At 37.7% G+C, this 26,688-nt stretch overlaps 1 protein-coding gene across 1 annotated transcript; it reads right to left on the reverse strand.

Moving 5' to 3' along the window:
- Positions 1-21,445: 21,445 nt before the first annotated feature.
- LOC128659336 (akirin-2) lies at positions 21,446-22,732 on the reverse strand. The gene has a single exon (XM_053713003.1). It carries the CDS (start codon positions 22,442-22,444, stop codon positions 21,899-21,901), a length of 546 nt encoding a protein of 181 aa, XP_053568978.1. The 5' UTR covers positions 22,445-22,732; the 3' UTR covers positions 21,446-21,898.
- Between the last annotated feature and the right edge of the window lie 3,956 nt (positions 22,733-26,688).

Genomic DNA, 26,688 nt, shown 5'->3' on the forward strand with positions numbered 1-26,688 from the left:
AAATTGGAAGTTACATTTCAGTTTATAAAAATGTTTTTGAGCAAGCTGGAGGATATGTGTTTTCCAATATTATAGTCTGTCATTTGCATCCCTCTTTTTCAGTTGTACTGAAGAGGCTCTTTTTTTGAGGATTCAAAATTTAAATCTGTCCAGAAGTCTACTCATGTTAGAGCCAGTTTGGCTCCTACTGCTATGGAGAAACAAGAAGTCAGTTAGTCCTGAAGGAGATCTCTCCAATATTTGTGTGGGCTCAATGCAAGTTTCTGTCAGCCATTCACATTCCAGAGCAGACTTCCTTTGCAGGAAGCAAGTCTTACCAATGGCAGAATGGCAGTTCCACAATTCATCTTTTTTAGAAGATTGTGGACAAGTGGTGCTTTCCAGAGGTAGTAATATGGCCTCTGGTCTCTATTGTTAGGTTCCACAATATTTCTGTTTTTCCCAGATGTTTTGTCAGTATTTATTTGTTTCTTTCATTTTTATTGGTAAGTGTAAACTGCTACTTTTCACCTGTAACTTTGAACATTTACATTTGTTTTAACTATAAAATGTAAATGCTTAACACATTTTCATTATTTGTTTAATTTTAAACGAATGCTGAATAGTGCAGTTAATGAATATTCAGGGAAACAAATTCCCTCAAAATGAAAATGTCTTGACTGTGCAATTGTAACATATATGTATATATGTAGTATTGGGATCTAAGCACTCACTGTAAATGTGAATTGCCTGGGTGCACTCTATGGTAGATAGGTAGAAACTTCAAGAAAAGAAGAGGCACTCACAGGACTTAGTTAACATAAATTGTATTTGTATTTCATCAATAGGGAACAGTCAACGTTTCGGTCCTCACAGGGACCTTTGTCAAGACTGTTTCTCAATTCGAAAGCGTGTAGTATGTTCAGCAGGCATTTTCCCACTAGGATCCCCCCCACTGCCTGCAAATTAACACCCCGGAAAAGGTGCAGAGTCTGCTATAAAAATGGAGGGAGGAGGGAGTCTAGTTACCATTGCCCTGACTGCCCCTCTCAACCTGGCCTCTGTATTACTAATTGCTTTCGAATATATCACACAGAGTTAAACGTTTACACTGTGTGCAGAATTATTAGGCAAATGAGTATTTTGACCACATCATCCTCTTTATGCATGTTGTCTTACTCCAAGCTGTATAGGCTCGAAAGCCTACTACCAATTAAGCATATTAGGTGATGTGCATCTCTGTAATGAGAAGGGGTGTGGTCTAATGACATCAACACCCTATATCAGGTGTGCATAATTATTAGGCAACTTCCTTTCCTTTGGCAAAATGGGTCAAAAGAAGGACTTGACAGGCTCAGAAAAGTCAAAAATAGTGAGATATCTTGCAGAGGGATGCAGCACTCTTAAAATTGCAAAGCTTCTGAAGCGTGATCATCGAACAATCAAGCGTTTCATTCAAAATAGTCAACAGGGTCGCAAGAAGCGTGTGGAAAAACCAAGGCGCAAAATAACTGCCCATGAACTGAGAAAAGTCAAGCGTGCAGCTGCCAAGATGCCACTTGCCACCAGTTTGGCCATATTTCAGAGCTGCAACATCACTGGAGTGCCCAAAAGCACAAGGTGTGCAATACTCAGAGACATGGCCAAGGTAAGAAAGGCTGAAAGACGACCACCACTGAACAAGACACACAAGCTGAAACGTCAAGACTGGGCCAAGAAATATCTCAAGACTGATTTTTCTAAGGTTTTATGGACTGATGAAATGAAAGTGAGTCTTGATGGGCCAGATGGATGGGCCCGTCTGACTCCCGCCAGCAAGGTGGAGGTGGAGTACTGGTTTGGGCTGGTATCATCAAAGGTGAGCTTGTGGGGCCTTTTCGGGTTGAGGATGGAGTCAAGCTCAACTCCCAGTCCTACTGACAGTTTCTGGAAGACACCTTCTTCAAGCAGTGGTACAGGAAGAAGCCTGCATCCTTCAAGAAAAACATGATTTTCATGCAGGACAATGCTCCATCACACGCGTCCAAGTACTCCACAGCGTGGCTGTCAAGAAAGGGTATAAAAGAAGAAAATCTAATGACATGGCCTCCTTGTTCACCTGATCTGAACCCCATTGAGAACCTGTGGTCCATCATCAAATGTGAGATTTACAAGGAGGGAAAACAGTACACCTCTCTGAACAGTGTCTGGGAGGCTGTGGTTGCTGCTGCACGCAATGTTGATGGTGAACAGATCAAAACACTGACAGAATCCATGGATGGCAGGCTTTTGAGTGTCCTTGCAAAGAAAGGTGGCTATATTGGTCACTGATTTGTTTTTGTTTTGTTTTTGAATGTCAGAAATGTATATTTGTGAATGTTGAGATGTTATATTGGTTTCACTAGTAAAAATAAATAATTGAAATGGGTATATATTTGTTTTTTGTTAAGTTGCCTAATAATTATGCACAGTAATAGTCACCTGCACACACAGATATCCCCCTAAAATAGCTATAACTAAAAACAAACTAAAAACTACTTCCAAAACTATTCAGCTTTGATATTAATGAGTTTTTTGGGTTCATTGAGAACATGGTTGTTGTTCAATAATAAAATTAATCCTCAAAAATACAACTTGCCTAATAATTCTGCACTACCTGTAATTTGAAAGCAACCTGTATGTGTTCCTATTTTATTTTATTTTATTATTCTGTATTCCTAACTTCATAAATCCCCTGACCTTGTCCTGTCCCTTTATATGTTAAGCCCATCCACTCTAAGGCCATTATAAGTTATACAAAACAACTAAAATACTCCTTTTAGAATATCCTGAGTTATCCACTTTTGCAAATGGTATGTCATGAGGGGGGTAATTTTCATTCCTGGGCTGCCATACTGTCTCAAGGCAACATAGGTCTAGAAAATCAATGTGCCAAATTTCTATGCAGACCCTATATTGGGCCCTGTAACTTCCTAAAACCCCATAAAACCTGTGAATAAGGGGTATTGTTGTACTCATGGGAGATCACTGAACACAAATATGGGTGTATTATAGCAGTAAAAAATATAAGGATGATGATCTAAATAGAAACTAAATTTGACCAGGTTTTGTGACTAAGTGGCTACAAAAAAAGACTAAACATAGTCCTTTTTCAATACCCTGGGTTGTCTACTTTTGCAAATGGTATGCCATGGTGGGGTAATTTTCATTCCTGCGCTGCCATACTGTCTCAAAGGCAACATAAGTCCAGAAAATTAATGTGCCAAATTTCCATGCAAATTGGCAGACCCTATATTGGGCATTGTAACTTCCTGAAACCACATAAAACCTGTGCATAGGGGGTATTGTTGTACTCATGGGACATCGCTGAACACAAATATGGGTGTATTATAGCAGTAAAACATAAAAGGATGATATAAACAGCAAAAAGGCAGTGTTTTTGTGATAAACTAAAACTAAAATATGAATATTACCTTTGGCCAGATGTTGTGACTAAGTGGCTACAAACAAAGGCCTAGATTTAGAGTTTTGTCGGTAAAAACCCGCGTAGCTAACGCTGTTTTTTTTCCCAACGCACCCTTCAAACAACGCTGATATTTAGAGTTGTCTGAGGGGCTGCGTTAGGCTCAAAAAAGGGTGCGTTGAGCCTAATGTAGCTCCACTTCAACCCTCAATACCAGCATTGCTTACGGTAGCGGTAAGCTAGGAAAACATGCTCGTGCACGATATCCCCATAGGAAACAATGGGGCAGTTTGGGCTGAAAAAAAACCTAACACCTACAAAAAAGCAGCGTTCAGCTCCTAACGCAGCCCCATTGTTTCCTATGGTGAAACACTCTCTAAGTCTGCACCTAACACCCTAACATGTACCCCGAGTCTAAACACCCCAAACCTTACACTTATTAACCCCTAATCTGCCGCCCCCGCTATCGCTAACACCTGCATTATATTATTAACCCTTAATCTGCTGCTAGGGACACCGCCACAACCTACATTATCCCTATGAACCCCTAATCTGCTGCCCCAATGTCGCTGCTACCTTACCTACACTTATTAACCCCTAATCTGCCAACCGGACCTCGCCGCCACTATAATAAATGTATTAACCCCTAAACCGCCGCACTCCCGCCTCGCAAACACTAGAATAAATAGTATTAACCCCTAATCTGCCCTCCCTAACATCGCCGCCACCTACCTACATTAATTAACCCCTAATCTCCCACCCGCAACGTCGCTGCTACTATAATAAATTTCTTAACCCCTAAACCTAAGTCTAACCCTAACCCTAACACCCCCTAACATAAATATAATTTAAATGAAATGAAATAAATATTCCTAAAAATAACTAAATTAATCCTATTTAAAACAAAATACTTACCTATAAAATAAACCCTAATATAGCTACAATATAACTAATAATTACATTGTAGCTATTTTAGGATTTATATTTATTTTACAGGCAACTTTGTATTTATTTTAACTAGGTACAATAGCTATTAAATAGTTATTGACTAGCTACCTAGTTAAAATAAGTACAAAATTACCTGTAAAATAAATCCGAACCTAAGTTACAAATACACCTAACACTACACTATCAATAAATTAAATAAATAAATTACCTAAAATTACCTAAACTAAAATACAATAAAATAAACTATTCCATGATACAAAAAAAACAAACACTAAATTACAAAAAATAAAAAAGAATTACACAAAGTTTAAACTAATTACACCTAATCTAAGCCCCCTAATAAAAAAAAAAAAGCCCCCCAAAATAAAAAATTCCCTACCCTATTCTAAACTACCAAAGTAATCAGCTCTTTTACCAGCCCTTAAAAGGGCTTTTTGCGGGGCATTGCCCGAAAATAATCAGCTCTTTTACCTGAAAATAAAAATACAATACCCCCCAACATTACAGCCCACCACCCACATACCCCTACTCTAACCCACCCAAACCCCCCTTAAAAAAACCTATCGCTAACCCCCTGAAGATCTCCCTACCTTGAGTCGTCTTCACCCAGCCGAGCTGAATTCTTCATCCAAGGTGCGCAGAGGAGGTCCTTGATCCGGTAGAAGTCTTCATCCAAGCGGCAAAGAAGAGGTCCTCCATCCAGTAAAAGTGTTCATCCAGGCGGAGTCTTCAATCTTCATCCATCCGGAGTGGAGCGGAGCCATCTTCAACGGAGCCGACGCGGAGCCATCCTCTTCAACCGACGACTTCCCGATGAATGAAGGTTCCTTTAAGGGACGTCATCCAAGATGGCGTCCCTTCAATTCCGATTGGCTGATAGAATTCTATCAGCCAATCGGAATTAAGGTAGAAAAAATCTGATTGGCTGATGCAATCAGCCAATCAGATTGAAGTTCAATCCGATTGGCTGATCGGAACAGCCAATAGAATGCGAATTCAATACGATTGGCTGATTGGATCAGCCAATCGGATTGAACTTCAATCTGATTGGCTGATTGCATCAGCCAATCAGATTTTTTCTACCTTAATTCCGATTGGCTGATAGAATTCTATCAGCCAATCGGAATTGAAGGGACGCCATCTTGGATGACGTCCCTTAAAGGAACCTTCATTCGTCGGGAAGTCGTCGGTTGAAGAGGATGGCTCTGCGTCGGCTCCGTTGAAGATGGTTCCGCTCTGCTCCGGAGGGATGAAGATTGAAGACGCCGCCTGGATGAACGCTTCTACCGGATGGAGGACCTCTTCTTTGCCGCTTGGATGAAGACTTCTACCGGATCAAGGACCTCCTCTGCGCACCTTGGATGAAGAATTTGGCTTGGCTGGGTGAAGACGACTCAAGGTAGGGAGATCTTCAGGGGGTTAGCGATAGGTTTTTTTAAGGGGAGTTTGAGTGGCTTAGAGTAGGGGTATGTGGGTGGTGGGTTGTAATGTTGGGGGGGTATTGTATTTTTATTTTCAGGTAAAAGAGCTGATTACTTTGGGGCAATGCCCCACAAAAAGCCATTGTAAGGGCTGGTAAAAGAGCTGATTACTTTGGTAGTTTAGAATAGGGTAGGGAATTTTTTATTTTGGGGGGCTTTTTTATTTTATTAGGGGGCTTAGATTGGGTGTAATTAGTTTAAACTTCTTTTTTATTTTTTGTAATTTAGTGTTTGTTTTTTTGTATTATAGAATAGTTTATTTTATTGTATTTTAGTTTAGATAATTTATTTAATTAATTTAATGATAGTGTAGTGTTAGGTGTATTTGTAACTTAGGTTAGGATTTATTTTACAGGTAATTTTGTACTTATTTTAACTAGGTAGCTATTAAATAGTTAATAACTATTTAATAGCTATTGTACCTAGTTAAAATAAATACAAAGTTGCCTGTAAAATAAATATAAATACTAAAATAGCTACAATGTAATTATTAGTTATATTGTAGTTATATTAGGGTTTATTTTATAGGTAAATATTTAGTTTTAAATAGGATTAGTTTAGTAAATTTTAGGATTATTATTTTGTTTCATTTAAATTATATTTAAGTTAGGGGGGTGTTAGGGTTAGGGTTAGAGTTAGGTTTAGGGGTTAATCATTTTATTATAGTAGCGGCGACGGTGCGGCCGGGAGATTAGGGGTTAATAATTGTAGGTAGGTGGCGGTGATGTTAGGGAGGGCAGATTAGGGGTTAATAACATTTATTCTAGTGTTTGCGAGGCGGGAGTGCGGCAGTTTAGGGGTTAATACATTTATTATAGTGTCGAAAAGGTCCGGTCGGCAGATTAGGGGTTAATAAGTGTAGGTAGCGGCGACGTTGGGGGGGGGCAGATTAGGGGTTAATAAATATAATATAGGGGTCGGCGATGTTAGGGGCAGCAGATTAGGGGTTTATAGGTATAATGTAGGTGGCGGCGGTGTCCGGTTGGCAGATTAGGGGTTAAAAACTTTTATTATAGAGGCTACGATGTGGGGGGGCCTCGGTTTAGGGGTACATAGGTAGTTTATGGGTGTTAGTGTACTTTGTAGCACAGTAGTTAAGAGCTTTATATTCCGGTGTTAGCCCATAAAGCTCTTAACTACTGACTTTTTTTGGCGGTAGGAGTTTTGTCGGTAGAGGGTCTACCGCTCACTTCTTCCAAGACTCCAAATACCGGCGTTAGGCAGATCCCATTGAAAAGATAGGATACGCTATTGGCGTAAGGGGATCTGCGGTAGCGTCGTGGTAGGGAAGTGAGCGTTAGACCCTTTCCTGGCTGACTCTAAATACCAGCGGGCGGTAAAAAGCAGCGTTAGTACCCCTTAACGCTGCTTTTGACGGCTAACCCCAAACTCTAAATCTAGGCGAAAGACTAAACATACTTCTTTTTCAATGCCCTGGGTTGTCTACTTTTATAAATGGTATGCCATGATGGGGTAATTTTCATTCCTGGGCTGCTATAATGTCTCAAAGAGGACAAAGGACCAGAAAATGAATGTGCCAATTTTCCATGTAAATGGGCAGATCCCATATTTGGCCCTGTAACTTCTGTAAACCCCATAAAACCTGTACATGGGGGGGTACTGTTTTACTCTTAGGACATTGACAAACACAAATATGTGTGTTTTATAGCAGCAAAATATAAAAGGTTGATGACAGAAACAGCCAAAGTGCAGTGTTTGTGCAAAAAATGCATAAAGAAAATGAGCACTACCTTTGGCCAGATGTTATGCCTAATGGGCTTCACAAAAAGATGTGACATGGCCCTTTTGGAATACCCTAGGGTGTCTTCTTTTGAAAATGGTATGCCATGATGGGGTAATTTTCATTCCTGGGCTTCTATAATGTCTCAAAGAGGACATAGGCACAGAAAATTAAGGTGCCAAATTTCCATGCATAAAGACTGAAATGGGCAGACCCCATATTTGGCCCTGTAACTTCTGTAAACCCCATAAAACCTGTACATGGGGGTAATGTTTTACTCGTAGGACCTTGACAAATACTAATATGTGTGTTTTATAGCAGCAAAACATAAAAGGTTGATTACAGAAACAGCCAAAGTGCAGTGTTTTGTGCAAAAAACGCATGCAAAAAAAATGACCACTACATTTGGCCAGGTGTTGTGACTAAGGGGCTTCACAAAAAGATGTGACATGGCCCTTTTAGAATACCCTAGGGTGTCTTCTTTTGAAAATGGTATGCCATGATGGGGTAATTTTCATTCCTGGGCTGCTATAATGTCTCAAAGAGGACATAGGCACAGAAAATTAAGGTGCCAAATTTCCATGCATAAAGACTGAAATGGGCAGATCCCATATTTGGCCCTGTAACTTCTGTAAACCCCGTAAAACCTGTACATGGGGGGTACTGTTGTACTCATAGGACATTAACAAACACAAATATGTGTGTTTTATAGCAGTAAAACATAAAAGCTTGATGACAGAAACAACCAAAGTGCAGTGTTTGTGTAAAAAACGCATACAACAAAAATGACCACTACATTTGGCCAGGTGTTGTGACTAAGGGGCTTCACAAAAAGACGTGACATGGCCCTTTTGTTATACCCTTGGTTGTCTACTTTTGTAAATGGCATGCCATGATGGGGTACTTTTTCATTCCTGGGCTGCTATAATGTATGAAAAGCAACTTAAGCCCAGAAAATGAATGTGCCAGATTTCTATGTAAATGGGTAGGCCCTATGTTGGACCTTGTAAATTCCAGAAATCTCAGAAAACCTGTACATGGGGGGTATCGTTATACTCATGGGACATCTCTAAACACAAGTATGGGTGTTTTATTGCAGTAACATATATCATGATGATGATATGCACAATAAAACCATTTGGAAAGCTTAAAATTTCTTAATTTCTCACACTTACTTCAATTTTTTTATATAAAATTATAGTTGAGAAATAAATCTTGTATGCCAAAAGAAAACCCTATCTGTTCTCTAAAAAACAATATATAATTAGTGGGGTGCACTTAATGTGAAAGGGGTAAATTATGGTTGAAAAGACATATAGCTGAAATTCAAGGTTTTGTTTACGTTCAGAACTTGAACAATTGCCTATGTCATGAAAGGGTTAAAGTTATATCCTGTGTTTGGAGAGATCCTGAAACCAAAAATACAAAGTTAAACTGTTGGGGATATATGTTGCTCTATTGTGGGCATTGTAACATTGCTTGAATATTTGTGAATAGATGGTTCAGATTTTTAATTAGGTCTGTATGCAATACAAAACAAGGTGTAACATTTTTTGGGGTAACAAAAGTTAAAATTTGCATTTAAAAAACAAAAACACCAAAAAAACTTTTGCTAAGAGCAACTTGTTTACTCTTATATCCTGTGTTTGGAGTAAATCCTGGAACCAAACTACAGTTGAAATTAGCATTTAAAAAATTCTAAACCAAAGAAGTTAATTTGCTTAAAAAGGGATTTCAACAATAAGTGGACTGACAAACATTATTGAAGACTTGACAGAGCAAAATAAAGATTTGCAATTAAAGTTAGATAAAATACAGTCTGATAGAGATTGTTTTAAGCTTTCTGCGTTTACTAACACCATACAGATCGGTAAATTACAACGTCAATTAAAATGAACAGAAAACAGCAGAAACAAATACTTAAATAAAATTACTGAGTTACAAATGAAAGTAAAACAAGAAGAAAAAATATTTAGTGATATTTCTGGGAACAATGCAGATAGTGATCACTTACTGCCACAAAGGAAAGAGCCAAAACAAGTAATAAAACAAGATAAAATGCAAGTGGGCCCCACTAAAAACCCAAGTTCTATTCCAATTGCCCCTGTCATAAAATCTGAGAATTTTAACACCCTGAAAGTTCCTACAGGTTTTTCAATTCAGACTAGGCCGATGACTGTAGCAGATAAATACATTTTTCAGAAATGGTGGGGCACAATCCCCACAAACAGCTTTAATAACTTTTCACATTGGTTTCACAAGGGGTCTGAAAAAGCCATACAATTAGGTATGAGCATGCAGGAATGGACAGAAATGCTTCAAGATGCCACTGGCCCCTATGCCAACAGGTTATTAGGATTCAACTCAAGCATATCTGATCAGGCTGGGAGAATAGTTAAAACCTTTTTCAATTTTACTAGTCTAGAAAAAGAGATTAGTGAAATTACCATGAGACCTCTGGATGGGCCATTTGAAGTAGCAAAAAGAGTTGTATTCTGGTGTGTACTGCGCCAATCACAGACCCAAATGGTCTGGGGGTCACCAGCTCACATACAGAGGGTACTTGAAGCTCTCCCTAGAAAGTGTCAGGAGTTTGTAAAGCTGTATGATCCAAACTCCACAAACTTAGAAATGGTGCTCACTAGAGCTGAGAAGTGGTGGAATTATCACCCATACACCATTAAGGCAATTTCTGCAGTGAAACAATCAATGGAGAACAATCTGAATATTCACAGGCAGGAATCAGGGAGGGGTAACAGAAGGAATGTTTGGGGATATCAGAATAGTAGAGGATCAAATACAGGAAACTGGAGAGACAGGAATTTAAATGGCGATATTAACAGAGGAGAAAATAAGTATAAAAATTGGAGGCTGAGGCCAAATGAGATAAGCAATAAGGCCAACTTAAGTTATTGGGAACTCAAACAACAAAACAGGAGAATGGGTTTTTAAAGAAACAGCTGACAGAGCTGGATTGCTCAAATTAAACAATTAAATTTTGTTTATAAGCATATTTGTTTGCAGTGCATTTATATCATGTAATGTGTACTTTAGTTTTCAGTTCAATTAATAATTTTAAGTGTTTTCATTATTAAGTTTTAAATATGCCAATATTTAGAATGCATAGTTAATTGATGCATTATCTTCCTAAAAACCAATAACAGATACCTCCATTGTAATTATTTTTGGGATGCCATGTAAACTGTCTGAAGTCTTATATTTCAGAAAGAAAACCAATGAAGACAGAAGGCTTCTCACCTTTCCTTCCAGCTTTCCCCAATAACACATATTATAGATTGTTGTTTTTCAGGTGTCTTCAGGACTGATCTTACCATGAAGCAACCGCTTTAACTTCTCCCCATAGACGTTAATGGAGCACGCTTAGAGTTGCTATCACTTATCGCCCAGAGGAAGTTTACTTTCACCGCTCATCAGCTCCGGATGGCATTTGTCAGCTGAGAGCCAGTACATGAGACCGGAAGACGCCCACAGCTGTTTGAAACTATTGGAGCCATATCTGATTTTGGATTGAAGCAGCAGATCACGTGGACGGAATACGTCATGCATAAACAGACGTGGCAGCTTCAAACAGGATCAGAGAGTGGTTCAGGTTATCGTCAAAGATGCTACAAATGTCTCTCTCTTCTTTTGCTGACAGATGATAGCTATGACAGGACGCCAGGATCGGTGAGTGGGGTACATCACATAGTGACAGGCTTTGATGTGTATATATATATATACACACTAGTGCATAGACCCACTACGGTAGCGTCCTTCATCTGGACTGTATTGTATTATATTATATTATATGGGATAGAACACCTTCTTTTGATTGTAGCTGTTGGGCAAGGACACTGTGGATATACTAAGTTTGTTCATTACTATTGACTCTGCATATAGGCTCTCTGGGCATTAACCACCAGGGCATACCAAGACTTTTCTGATAGTCTGGATTTTATATCCTGTTGCATTTTTCTCTCTACTATTATACAGTACTATATATATATATATATATATATATATATATATATATATATATATATATATATATATATATATATATATATATATGATGATTTTTAAAAAAAAATATATATATGTATATATACCTATTAGACTTGTGCAGCCAATAAAATTTTGTTTCAGACAAAATTTTCATAACGAATATTCGGGGAAATTTGTTTTCTATAATATTCATTGGTTGCACTATTTAGTATACATTTCATTTAAAAAGAAACAAAAACTAAATCTTAGTTAAACATTTTGTTAAAACGAATGTAAATTTTCAAAGCTACAGGTGAAAAAGTTCACTTTATACTTTTTGCGTGCTGGAGAGTGTGCTTACCTGGTGCACTTTTGCCAGAGCCCTGGCAGCACTAAGAGAAGGCTTAAAGGCACAGTATACACCGGAATTTGTATTGTTTAAAAAGAAAGATAATACCTTTTTTACCCATTCCCCGGTTTTGTTTAACCAACACGTTTATAATAATATACTTTTTACCTCTGTGATTACCTTGTATCTAAGTCTCTGTAGACTGCCCCCTTATTTTAGTACTTTTGCCAGACTTGCATTTTAGCCAATCAGTGCAGACTCCTACAGTAGGTAACTCCACGTGCATGACCACAATGTTATCTATATGTCCTACATGAACTAACGCCCTCTTGTTTTTAAAAAAAATTCAAAATGCATTCAGATAAGAGGCGGCCTAAGAAATTAGCATATGAACCTCCTAGATTTAGCATTCAACTAAAAATACCAAGAGAACAAAGCAAAATTGATGATAAAAGTAAATTGGAAAGTGGTTTAAAATTATATGCCATTGCTGAATCATACAAGTTTATTTTTGACTATACTGTCCCTTTAACGCGCTGGGCTCCCAGGACCTGTACTAACTTTAGTGCAGGTCCTGGGACCTGACAGCCCTATGCCTCCTGTTAGCGCAGTCGTGGCTCTGGCAAGAAGAGGATCGGGTTAACGCTCTCTCCAGTGCACAAAAGTTAAGTATTAATTAATTTCAATAAAGGAAACAAATTAATTTAATCAGTATTTATTTGTTTTCTTTCATTTTCATTGGTGCATTTATTAGAATATTTGTTTTGTCAAAACGAAGATAATTTTTTGCTATTAATGTTATGTACATCTTTAGTACCAATATATCTATATAAATAAATATTCTGGTATAGATATATACATATATATATAAATACAGAAGTATATATTTAGAAATACAAAGATCATTTTGTAGTATGTGATGAACATTAGAATGTAAAATATTTACAGTAAGTACACAGTAAAACACATGCAGCTAGATTAGAGTTTTGCTGTAACAGGGGTGTGTTGCTAACATGCACTTTATTGTCACCTGCAGCGCTGGTATTACGGGTTTTTACAAACCCGGCGTTAACAGGCAAGAATTGAGCGTAGAGCAAATTTTAGCTCCACACTGCACTCCAATACCAGCGCTGCTTAAGTCACAGGTGAGCTGGTTGTACGTGCTTGTGCACGATTTCCCCATAGACATCAATGGGGAGAGCCGGCTGAGAAAAAGTCTAACACCTGCAAAAAAGCAGCATATAACTCAGTAACTCAGCCCCATTGATTCCTATAAGGAAACACATTTTATGCTTACACCTAACACCCTAAAATGAACCCCGAGTCTAAACACCCCTAATCTTACACTTATTAACCGCTAATCTGCCGCCCCTGACATCGCCAACACCTACATTATACTTATTAACCCCTAATCTGCCACACCGGACATCGCCGCCACTATAATAAACATATTAACCCCTAATCCGCCGCACTCCCGCCTCGCAAACATTAGTTAAATATTATTAACCCCTAATCTGATGTCCCTAACATCGCTGCCACCTACCTACATTTATTAACCCATAATCTGCCGCCCCCAACGTCGCCGCCACTATATTAAATGTATTAACCCCTAAATCTAAGTCTAACCCACATTGTAGCTAGCTTAGGGTTTATTTTTATTTTACATGTAAGTTTGTATTTATTTTAACTAGGTAAAATAGTTATTAAATAGTTATTAACTATTTACTAACTACCTAGCTAAAATAAATACAAATTTACCTGTAAATTAAACCTAACCTAAGTTACACTAACACCTAACCTAATCCTACAATTAAATAAATTACCTAAATTAAATACAATTAAATAAATTAAATAAAATTAGCTAAATTACAAAAAAAAACACACTAAATTACAGAAAATAAAAAACAAATGACAAGATCTTTAAACTAATTACACCTAATCTAAGAGCCCTACCAAAATAAAAAAAGCCCACCCAAAATTAAAAAAAACCCTAGCCTAAACTAAACTATCAGAAGCCCTTAAAAGTGCCTTTTGCGGGGCATTGTCCCAAAGAAATCAGCTCTTTTACCTGAAAAAGAAATACAAACAACCCCCCAACAGTAAAACCCACCACACACACAACCAACCCCCAAAATAAAACCCTAACTAAAAAAACTAAGCTCCCCATTGCCCTGAAAAGGGCATTTGGATGGGCATTGCCCTTAATAGGGTATTTAGCTCTATTGCTGCCCAAAGCCCTAACCTAAAAAAAAACCCCACCCAATACACCCTTAAAAAATCCTATCACTAACCCCGAAGATTCACTTACCGGAAGAAGTTGTCATCCAAGCGGCAAAATGTCCTCAACAAAGCCGGCAGAAGTGGTCCTCCAGACGGGCAGAAGTGGTCCTCCAGACGGGCAGAAGTCTTCATCCAGACGGCATCTTCTATCTTCATCCTTCCGATGCGGAGCAGCTCCATCTTCAAGACATCCGGCGCGGAGCATCCTCTTCTTCTGACGGACTAACAAATGAAGGTTCCTTTAAATGACATCATCCAAGATGGCGTCCCTTAGATTCCGATTGGCTGATAGAATTCTATCAGCCAATCGGAATTAAGGTTGAAAAAATCCTTGAACAGCCAATAGAATGCGAGCTTAATCCTATTGACTGATTGGATCAGCCAATAGGATTGAACTTCAATCCTATTGGCTGATCCAATCAGCTAATAGGATTTTTTCAACCTTAATTCCGATTGGCTGATAGAATTCTAAGGGACGCCATCTTGGTTGATGTCATTTAAAGGAACCTTCATGTGTCGTTAGTCCGTTGGAAGAGGATGATACGCGTAGAATGTCTTGAAGATGGACCCGCTCCGCGCTGGATGGATGAAGATAGAAGATGCCGTCTGGATGAAGACTTCTGCCCATCTGGAGGACCACTTCTGCCTGTCTGGAGGACCACTTCTGCCAGCTTCGTTGAGGACATCTTGCCGCTTGGATGAAGACTTCTCCCGGTAAGTGAATCTTCGGGGGTTAGTGTTAGGATTTTTTAAGGGTGTATCGGGTGGGTTTTATTTTTCGGTTTGGGTTTTGGGCAGCAATAGAGCTAAATGCCCTTTTAAGGGCAATGCCCATCCAAATGTCCTTTTCAGGGCAATGGGGAGCTTAGTTTTTTTAGTTAGACTTTTATTTGGGGGGTTGGTTGTGTGGGTGGTGGGTTTTACTGTTGGAGGGTTGTATTTTCTTTTTCAGGTTAAAGAGCTGATTTCTTTGCGGCAATGCCCTGTAAAAGGCCCTTTTAAGGGCTATTGATAGTTTAGATTAGGTGTAATTAGTTTAAAGATCTTGTAATTTGTTTATTATTTTCTGTAATTTATTGTTTTTTTTTTAAATTTAGCTAATTTAATTTAATTTATTTAATTGTATTTAATTTAGGTAATTTATTTAATTGTAGGGTTAGGTTAGGTGTAACTTAGGTTAGGTTTTATTTTAGCTAGATAGTTATTAAATAGTTAATAACTATTTAATAACTATTCTACCTAGTTAAAATAAATACAAACTTGCCTGTAAAATAAAAATAAAACCTAAGCTAGATACAATGTAACTACTAGTTATATTGTAGCTATCTTAGGGTTTATTTTATAGGTAAGTATTTAGTTTTAAATAGGAATAATTTAGGTGATAATAGTAGGTTTTATTTAGATTTATTTAAATTATATTTAAGTTAGCGGGTGTTAGGGTTAGACTTAGATTTAGGGGTTAATACATTTAATATAGTGGCGGTGACGTTGGGGCGGACGATTAGGGGTTAATAAATGTAGGTAGGTGGCGATGATGTTAGGGACAGCAGATTAGGGGTTAATAATATTTAACTAGTGTTTGCGAGGTGGGAGTATGGCGGTTTAGGGGTTAATATGTTTATTATAGTGGCGGCGATGTCCGGAGCAGCAGATTAGGGGTTAATATTTTTATTTTAGTGTTTGCGATGCGGGTGGGCCTCGGTTTAGGGGTTACTAGGTAGTTTATGGGTGTTAGTGTACTTTGTAACACTTTAGTTATGAGTTTTATGCTACAGCGTTGTAGTGTAAAACTTATAACTACTGACTTTAAAATGCGGTATGAATCTTGACGGGATAGGGTGTACCGCTCACTTTTTGGCCTCCTAGGACAAACTCGTAATACCAGCGCTATGTGAGTCTCATTGAAAAAAGACTATACGCAAATTGCGTAAGTTGATTTGTGGTAAGGCCAAAAAAGTGTGCGGTGCCCCTAAATCTGCAAGACTCGTAATGCCAGCGATAGTGAAAAAGCAGCGTTATAACCTGATAACGCTGCTTTTTCAGTATAACGCAAAACTCGTAATCTAGCCGATTGTATATTAAAATTGAATAAAAATGATTTTTCTTGTCTTAAGGTATTTGAGTGGAAAGGACTCCAAAGTGTTTATATATATATATATATATATATATATATATATATATATATATATATATATATATATATATATATATATATATATATATATATATATATAATCCCATCAATTGTACAGTGTTACCCTCCAATGGTCATCTGCCCGGGTGCCAACATGTAATTAATATTCCAAAAAAATGGTCGCACTCTCAGGTCTTTTAGTGAAAAAATCGTAGTTAATTTTAATGAAACGTTTTCGGGGTATTCCTCCCCATCATCAGCATAAACATACAGTGCATCAAACAAACTTAAATAGAGGCATATTGCTCATTAAACAAATAAAAAATACCTGTGTGTGAAAATTTCTCAGTGTGGTGACGCCAAACAGTGTGTGTGTGGACCGCATATTCTGCGTTCCACTGTGAGGACCGGAAGTGTTAAGTGTAGTATTATATCCGGTATCCTCAATTTTATAGAAAAAACTTATAATGTTGTTTTGTGCATACAAACTTGTTGTATTAATTTATAGTTAAGTTACTAAGTATGCCATAGTGTTTCAATATCTGTGCCATTATTAGCAGTGCATCACACTCTTTGTGAATTATTGCAATTGCGTGAATTTATTATACCGATGCATTATCCACTACTCATAAACTCTTATATATGTACATTGTTGCCTGTTATCTTAAATTACATCTCCCTTATTGAAGTATTACTAGTGTCCGTTACGATGATCTCTATGACAGGTTCTATAGGACTCGCTGTCATATTCTGGTTGTCATAGGAACCGTTTGTTGTGCCGGTTCTACTTGGGCGGATTGATCTGTTAATTTACCTTTCTCAGATTAAGCGCTATACTCTAGCCAGTATATGCTACCTTCGTGCCTTATTGTTAACATGGTTTTATGGACTTCATTCATTTACATATCTCTTATGCTTATCTTAGAACATGCCTATTCGAGGCATATATAGGGGCTAAAGGGTAAGCCGTCATTATGGATTATGTGTTTGATCCACACAAATGGACCTAGATAACAGTAAAGAAAAATAAAAGCATCAAACAATAATTCACAAAGAGTGTGATGCACTGCTAATAATGGCACAGATATTGAAACACTATGGCATACTTAGTAACTTAACTATAAATTAATACAACAAGTTTGTATGCACAAAACAACATTATAAGTTTTTTCTATAAAATATGAGGATACCGGATATAATACTACACTTAACACTTCCGGTCCTCACAGTGGAACGCAGAATATGCGGTCCACACACACACTGTTTGGCGTCACCACACTGAGAAATTTTCACACACAGGTATTTTTTATTTGTTTAATGAGCAATATGCCTCTATTTAAGTTTGTTTGATGCACTGTATGTTTATGCTGATGATGGGGAGGAATACCCCGAAAACGTTTCATTAAAATTAACTACGATTTTTTCACTAAAAGACCTGAGAGTGCGACCATTTTGTTGGAATATATATATATATATATATATATATATATACATTTTAGTATATATGTGTATATATGTAAATATATATATATATATACACACATACACATATTTAGACATACAGGGGCCTATTTATTAATGTGCGAGCGGACATTATCGGATATTGCAGATCATGTCCGCCGCACAATGATAAATGCCGACAGCATACACTCTCAGCATTTATCATTGCACCAGCAGTTCTTGTGAACTGATGGTGCAACGCCGCTCCCTGCAGATTCGCAGCGGTGTCAATCAACCCGATCGTATTGGATCGGGTTGATTTTCGGTGATGTCTGTCCGCTGCCTCAGAGCAGGTGGACAGGTTATGGAGCTGCTGTCTTTAGACCGCTGCTTTATAACTTGTGTTTCTGGCAAGCTTGAAGGCTCGCCAGAAACACACGGCTTCAAGCTCCATATGGAGCTTGATAAATATGTCCCACAGTATATATATATATATATATATATATATATATATATATATATATATATATACACACACACACACATATTATAGCCCTTTACAACAAACCCCTTATCATTTACCTTTTAACCCTTATAAAACATTTGTATTAATATCTATATAAATAATTTGAATCAGAATATATGAGTGTAACATTTTATTTAAATGTATTTATGTTGTGTTTGGGGGACATTTTTTTTTAACTCTTACTCTTTACGCTACTTTTTGGATAGCATAAAATGTTATCATGTTAGAAAATATTACTCTGCCCCCATCCGGCTACTTCATAATGCCACCCGACTGGCAACATTTTCTGTTGAAAACACTTAGGGGCTGAAGGGTTAAAAACTGGAGAATTTTCTGGGATTAGAATCTTACCCACTGTCTTATGCAAAGACATGACAGCAACCAGTAAGCTGTACATTGTGCTGTAATAAGACAAATACAATTTAAAATAATAAAACATCTCTCCTTTCATATTTCTCTGTAATAATTATTTTACATTCTTTAATGATATATTTTTCTTTTCTACCTAATAATTGTCTTGAAGTCTTAAACCTACCAGCTACCACTGTCACCTTCGTACTTGCAAACAAGAACTCTTATTAACACTTCAGATTGCAGCTAAATTTGAAAAGTAAAGTGACATCACTCTAACAGTATTAAAGAAAAGTAACTTGATTAATCTAATAAAACAAAATGAACATGACACCTTATATCACTAAAATAATTTTTGAGTGAAATCAGAAATGTAATTAATGCAAAGATTATTAAAATAAAAAAACATCATATTGAAATCCACTCATTATAGAGATAGTGCCATTATTATTTTTTTGCATGACATTACAGGAATTTTCATTTTATAATTTATTTATGATCTCATGTAGCCATTAAAAAAATTCTGATCATTTTCTGTTTCCAAGGAAAATGAAACAAAAGGATAATAGGACAGCTCTCAAACCAATATAGTTATTAAAAAATATTTATAAATCATTTGAATAATAGAGATGTGAACAGGTAAAAAATGTGTTTCGTCCAAATGATTTATTTCAACGTTTTCAATGTTTGGTTTGTTACATTGTGTCAGACAATAAGTATGTAAGCTTTACTTCTGTTTCTTGGACAATACTGACCCCAACAAAAAATATTTTTTAAAAGTTATCTTTTTTTAGTGGTGCTGCTGGCTTTTAGCAGTAGCACTAACTGCTAATTTAACTTATTTAAGTTTAAGCTGCTGTCCAGGTGCTCCTCTACTGCCCTAAATGTGTTACAAAAAGACAAAAAGGGGTTACAAAATTTCCATAATAGACAAAACAAAATCAAACTTTGTTTTAATGAGAAATGATATTTGTCTGAAATTAATTTTTTGCCTGTGCAAGTCCAGTAGTCAATGTATATCAGTAGTATTGAAAAGGATTTTCAGTTTAAATATACTACAATACTTATAAGTCTAACTCTCATTCACAGTGACGTGTGATGAGGTCAGAGGTTGGTGAGGCATTGGGTATGATATGCCCGAGAAAGACCTATATATGAACACGACAGAGGCAGCTTAATGTTACGATAAAATTGGCAGGTTGCAGGTCCAATTTATTGCTATTAATACATTTGCTTCATTCACTTGTTATCATTTGTTGAAGGATATGCAGCAATGCAGAACTGGGTGCTAACTTAACATATTAAATCAGCCAATGGCAAGAGGCATATATGTGCAACCACCAATCACCAGCTGCTCCCAGTAGAGCATTGCTGCTCCTTAGCCTACCTAGGTATGCTTTTCAAAGGATACTAAAAGAAAAAAGAAAATGAGACAACAGAAGTAATATGTAAAAGTATTTAATATTGTATGTTCTATCTGAGACATGAAAGAAAAGATGCACACATACTCTCATACAGATGCACACACACTCTCATATAGATGCACACACACTCTCATACAGATACACACACCTTCACTAGAAGCCCCATTGTGTACCCAACTGCTTTATGCCATTAAACCATCAGACCTCAGACCAGATGCATTTATCCAGCAATCCATATGTGTAAACTAAGCATCAAAACAAAATCATGTCCCATATCACATTATGACACTTGCACGCGTGTTGAGCAATCCCTGTATGCCAGCTGCATGTCTAAACTTCAAGCCAAATACATGTCTGTAATTCCTGTATACAAGCTGTGTGATAAAATGTCAGTTCAGATGGAGGCACCACTCTTCATGCCAGCTGTATGCTTAGCTATTGGAGCTCAGAGCAGATGTATGTCTCTATGAAGACTTTGTCAGCAGTATGCACAAACATTACCCCCCAGACCAAATACTCATCCTCTAACCTTCCAAAGTTGTAAAATTATTACCCGTGACTGAGTGTAAAGGGTGAGGACTGGGAGCAGTATTTTAATGGTTCATGGCAGCAGCTGGGTGCTAAAGAGTAGAGGTTGGGTGATCTGAGTCTGGCATTTCTGGTTAGGGTTTAGCTTTTATGCACAGGGTTTGGGCAGGCCCAGGTTTCTTCAATAAAAACAGGAAAATTATATAAGTAGATCAGCCACCATTGGATATCAAAGTTTCATGCTGTGATGGCATGGATTATGTGAGATATTCTAACATCACAGCATGAACCTTGATATCCATAATGGCTGAGCCTGAGAAGGGATAAATAATTATATGATTTTATTTTCTTAATCATGCTAACACAGCTATGAGTGCTTAAAAAGGCAATAAGGCAATGGGCATACTAATACTTTGCTCAAAATCAAATAAATTGCTGGTAACAGGCACAGCTATTATTAGAGACCATAATTTAATGTTAGAATATCTCACATCACAGCATGAACCTTTGATATGCAAATGGTGGCTGAGCCTGATTTCTATAATTTTATTAAGCAAAACAGCTATTATTAGAGAGCATAATTTAAATGTTAGAATATCTCACATGATGTGAGATATTCTAACATAAACATTATGGTCTCTTTTTTTTTATTTTATTTTTTTATTTACAACTAAATTCCAGTACTACAAGGCAGTTAGACTGAAAAAAATGCTTTAAACATTTGTTAAAGACTGAAAGAATAAATAAAAAAAAATTAAACAAAAACAAGTCATAAATTGAAACTTAACTTTCCCACAATGTTCATTTAATAAAGACATGCCCTTATTATTTGCTCTCCATTCAAAAACAGTCTTATGCCATAATAAAATAGTCCCAGAAAATTACTCCACATCAAAATTGGTGAATACCATTTTGCTGTGTAGTTATTAAAACCTCAATCCATCGATGCCATTCTAATGTGACTTATTTACACACTTAGCCGAGGGCATGTTCTTAAAACACCAGCATTAGTCCATTCAAATTTAAACATAACAAAAGAAGCCAAATTTCAATGAAACAGCAAATGGGGCCACTGGTATATTAATACAGGTAGCAGAGATCCATATCCAGGTGGTGCGGACATCAGGGGGCACTCCAAAACCAGTTGCTGCATAAGAGTGGTTGCCACTGACAAAAGCTTGAAATAACCTGTGTTTACAGGGAAGGGGGGGTCATGGCATTGCTGCTGTTCTTAACTAGGACTTCTTGCAGCAATTAAGGGAAATGGTATCCAAGAAAGGCAAAGAACAATTCATGAAACATAACTAGCAGGCTGTTCTCCATATCGTCGCATAATCTGATCATGCGTAAATTTCACAAAAGCATCATATTGTTCTGCAAGTTTTGTGGTCAAAATTTCTTCATATTCTTCGCGAATTTTATCTTCTCGTTCTTTAAGGAGACGTTCACATATCATTCCAACCTGTCTTAGAGTAAAAAGTGGCTGTTCCTTTCGTAATGTTGAGGAAGTGGATGATCCAGGTAAAGTTGGCCCAGAAGGGAGGAAAGTCTGTGGCTGCCCTTCTGTAGAACAGCAGGGGTCTGTATGTTGAAAGCTGCTTTCCAAGTGTTTTCTCTTTTGCATCCGTTTATACTCTTGCTTTATGTTGTAAAGGATTTGTTCTGCAGTGAGTCTGGATGACACCTCGCCAAAGGGCGAGGGCTCCATGCGGAGGTATTTTTGAGGGGAAGGCCCTGAGGTGGATAGTGGGGCACATCTTCTCCTCTTGGGAGAGGCAGCCGGACTCAACAAGGGGTCGAAATCGATAGTCCTTTTTAATGTGGCTCCACATGCCATGGCCAGACACGCCAACCGGGTTGAATATGCTCAAAGCCGGTGCAGGACAGCAGCGTCTTCCGTGTATACAATTAAGAGGCGGCCTAACACCGGGGTCCTCTCCCCAGTAACCAATCCGTTTTTTAAAGGGCTTCACGCCGGCTCCAGAACTCGATATACCAATTGTGTAGTTCCTGAGGGTCAGATTAACCGTTAATAGTGGTTGGCAAGGCACTAGGTAACTTTTCAGAACAGGATGGTAAAAGATCCTTCCAAACAACCGCACCAATCCTTTTCGTTACTTGCTGCTTCTATGGTCTCTAATAATAACTGTTAGCATTAGCAGATTGCTTAATAAAATTATAGAAATCAGGCTCAGCCTGGCCACCATCATTATATGGATATCAAGGTTCATGCTGCTGCTGTGAATGCTGTGATGTCAGATATTGAGATATTATAACATTAAATTATGGTCTCTAACTCTAATAATAGCTGTTAGCATTAGCAGATTGCTTAATAAAATTATAAACATAAGTAAAGTAAATCAGCCACCATTCATGGATATCAAAGGTTCATGCTGTGATGTCATGGATGTGAGATATTCTACATCACAGTATGAACCTTGATATCCATAGTGTGGCTGAACCTGATAAGGGATGATAAATAATTATATATTTTATTAATCAATCTCTGCTGCTAATGGTAATGATGCTAATGGCATGCTAACAGCACTTGCTATGAGTGCTGGCATAAAAAGGCAATAAGGCAACATATACACACACACAATACAGTGTGTATATATATATATATATATATATATATACACACACACACAATACAGTGTATATATATATATATAGATATATTATATATATATATATATATATATATATATATATATATATATATATATATATATATATATATATATATATATATATATAAAATTGAGCACTGGCTGACCTATGAAACCAAGAAATTGCAGCCAGTAATAATATTATTTATATGTAAACCGTAGTTAAATCTGGAGTAGCAGTGATATGATTGAAACCCTTCTGACCTCTTTAATTCAGAGATACAAAAATGGATTAAAAGTGTTTTTCCCCTAAGAGTGAATTAACAGCATATGGAATTAAAATATTTAATTTCAACTATTACCACCTTTAGCTGTTATGCCAGGGCTTTCAGACACTCTCCTTCCAGAATTCACCATCAGCAATAGTTTTGGGTGATGTGTTCCTTATTTTTTTTATCAAAACAGCAGTAAAGTGTCATCTGCCTCTGTGGTTCTAGCTGTTAGATTTATTTCCATGTAATGCTAATTAGTACACTATGATGAAAGTAAATGGTAAAGAACTGGAGGCAGTTTCCATAATGTATTTTAAAAATTACTGATACTTGATTTATAAAATGTCATAAAGGTCCTGAACATTGCAATATAAGGGGAGTGCAAAATAAAACTTCAACATGTACTTTATTTAAAATAAGTATTAATAAAACAGATTATTCCCACTATATAGCATTGTAAACCTTCTGAGATCCATAAAATGAGTGCTGCTGAAATAAGTATTACATACATGCTGCTTGAGTCTAAAGATATGCCTATGGGACATTGACCCACCCGGCTCTCTCTCAGTTGCTCTGTCTCAGTCAGGCTGCCGTTGCTGCAAAAAATGGTGATGACGACTCACTACTAGTAAACAGACAGTGACCGGACTCGGCAGTGGCACGCAGCAGCTCCCTCCTGGCTGCTTGACTGCTTCCCGCCATCGCCAGTAACAGTTAGTCCGACGGCACTGACTCATGTCACGTTCAAGCCTGGCACGCCTCCACAGCAGCATTCTTATACCTGATTGGCTGTCTCTTTAGCTGATCATAGAAGCGGTTTGGAGAAACACCTCTTTGGAGAGTGGTATGGGCCCGGCGAGATACCACTGGGTGGCGCTAGCTCATAGTGAGCTAGTAGCACTATGAATCATCCAAGTTGCGCAATCAATTTAGGGCAGCGGAACGGCTCACCACCTCTCAATTGTGCAACATGGATGATTGATTCATGTTGTTGGATGAATAATTTGAATCGCATCTGGTGGCTCCGGCAGAGGAAGGAGGGGGGGCTAGGTACCTGGGGGGGGCGTGGTCAGAAAAGTATGCACAAAAACACTCAACTTTTTTTTTTTTTTATTTAAAAATTTCAAAAATTTCCTCTTCCTCCCCTGCATCCTATTACTGCACGTCACTGCATTCCCCTGGATAGAACATATGTATGGTTCTCATAGTCTCTTATTTTAAAAAATCAACGCCTAGATTTAGAGTTCTGCGTTAGCCGTCCAAACCAGCGTTAGGGGGTCCTAACGCTGGTTTTGGCAGGCCGCTGGTATTTAGAGTCAGTCAGGAAAGGGTCTAACGCTCACTTTCCAGCCGCGACTTTTCCATACCGCAGATCCCCTTACGTCAATTGCGTATCCTATCTTTTCAATGGGATCTTTCTAACGCCGGTATTTAGAGTCTTGGCTGAAGTGAGCGTTAGAACTCCAGCCGCAGAAAAAAGTCAGGAGTTAAGAGCTTTATGGGCTAACGCCGGTTCATAAAGCTCTTAACTACTGTGCTCTAAAGTACACTAACACCCATAAACTACCTATGTACCCCTAAACTGAGGTCCCCCCACATCGCCAACATTCTAATAAAAAATTTGTAACCCCTAATATGCCTACCGCACACCGCCGCAACCTACATTATCCCTATGTACCTCTAATCTGCTGCCCCTAACATCACCGACCGCTATATTATATTTATTACCCCCTAATCTGCCCCCCCAATGTTGCCGCTACCTAACTACACTTATTAACCCCTAATCTGCCGACCGGACCTCGCCGCCACTATAATAAATGTATTAACCCCTAAACCGCCTCACTTCCCCCTCAAAAACCCTATAATAAATAGTATTAACCCTTAATCTGCCCTCCCTAACATCGCCGACACCTAACTTCAAGTATTAACCCCTAATCTGCCGACCGGACCTCGCCGCTACTCTAATAAATGTATTAACCCCTAAAGCTAAGTCTAACCCTAACACTCCCTAAGTTAAATATAATTTTATTCTAACAAAATAAATTAACTCTTATTAAATAAATTAATCCTATTTAAAACTAAATACTTACCTGTAAAAATAAACCCTAATATAGCTACAATATAACGAATAATTATATTGTAGCTATTTTAGGATTTATATTTATTTTACAGGCAACTTTGTATTTATTTTAACTAAATACAATAGTTATTAAATAGTTATTTACTATTTAATAGCTACCTATTTAAAATAATTACAAAATTACCTGTAAAATAAATCCTAACCTAAGATACAATTAAACCTAACACTACACTATCAATAAATTAATTAACTAAACTATCTACAATTACCTACAATTAAATCAACTAAACTAAATTACAAAAAAACAAACACTAAATTACAAAAAATAAAAAAGATTACAAGAATTTTAAACTAATTACACCTACTCTAAGCCCCCTAAAAAAATAACAAAGGCCCCCAAAATAAAAAAATGCCCTACCCTATTCTAAAATAAAAAGTTAACAGCTCCTTTACCTTACCAGCCCTTAAAAGGGCCTTTTGCAGGGCATGCCCCAAAGAAAACAGCTCTTTTGCATTTAAATAAACATACAATACCCCCACCAACATTACAACCCACCACCCACATATCCCTAATCTAACCCAAACACCCCTTAAATAACCTAGCACTAAGCCCCTGAAGATCTCCCTACCTTATCTTCACCACACCGGGTATCATCGATCCGTCCAGAAGAGGTTCCGAAGTCTTCATCCTATCCGGCAAGAAGAGGTCCAGAAGAGGGTCCGAAGTCTTCATCCTATCCGGCAAGAAGATGTCCAGAAGAGGGTCCGAAGTCTTCATCCTATCCAGCAAGAAGAGGACATCCGGACCGGTAGACATGTTCATCCAGGCGGCGTCTTCATCCATCTGGCGCGGAGCAGGACCATCTTGAAGCAGCCGATGCGGATCCATCCTCTTCTTCCGGTGACTCCCGACGAATGAAGGTTCCTTTAAGTGACGTCATCCAAGATGGCGTCCCTCGAATTCCGATTGGCTTATAGGATTCTATCAGCCAATCGGAATTAAGGTAGGAAAAATCTGATTGGCTGATTGAATCAGCCAATCAGATTCAAGTTCAATCCAATTGGCTGATCCGATCAGCCAATCAGATTGAGCTCGCATTCTATTGGCTGATCGGAA

The sequence above is a fragment of the Bombina bombina genome, chromosome 5, assembly GCF_027579735.1.
Source record: "Bombina bombina isolate aBomBom1 chromosome 5, aBomBom1.pri, whole genome shotgun sequence".
Taxonomy (NCBI): Eukaryota; Metazoa; Chordata; class Amphibia; order Anura; family Bombinatoridae; genus Bombina; species Bombina bombina.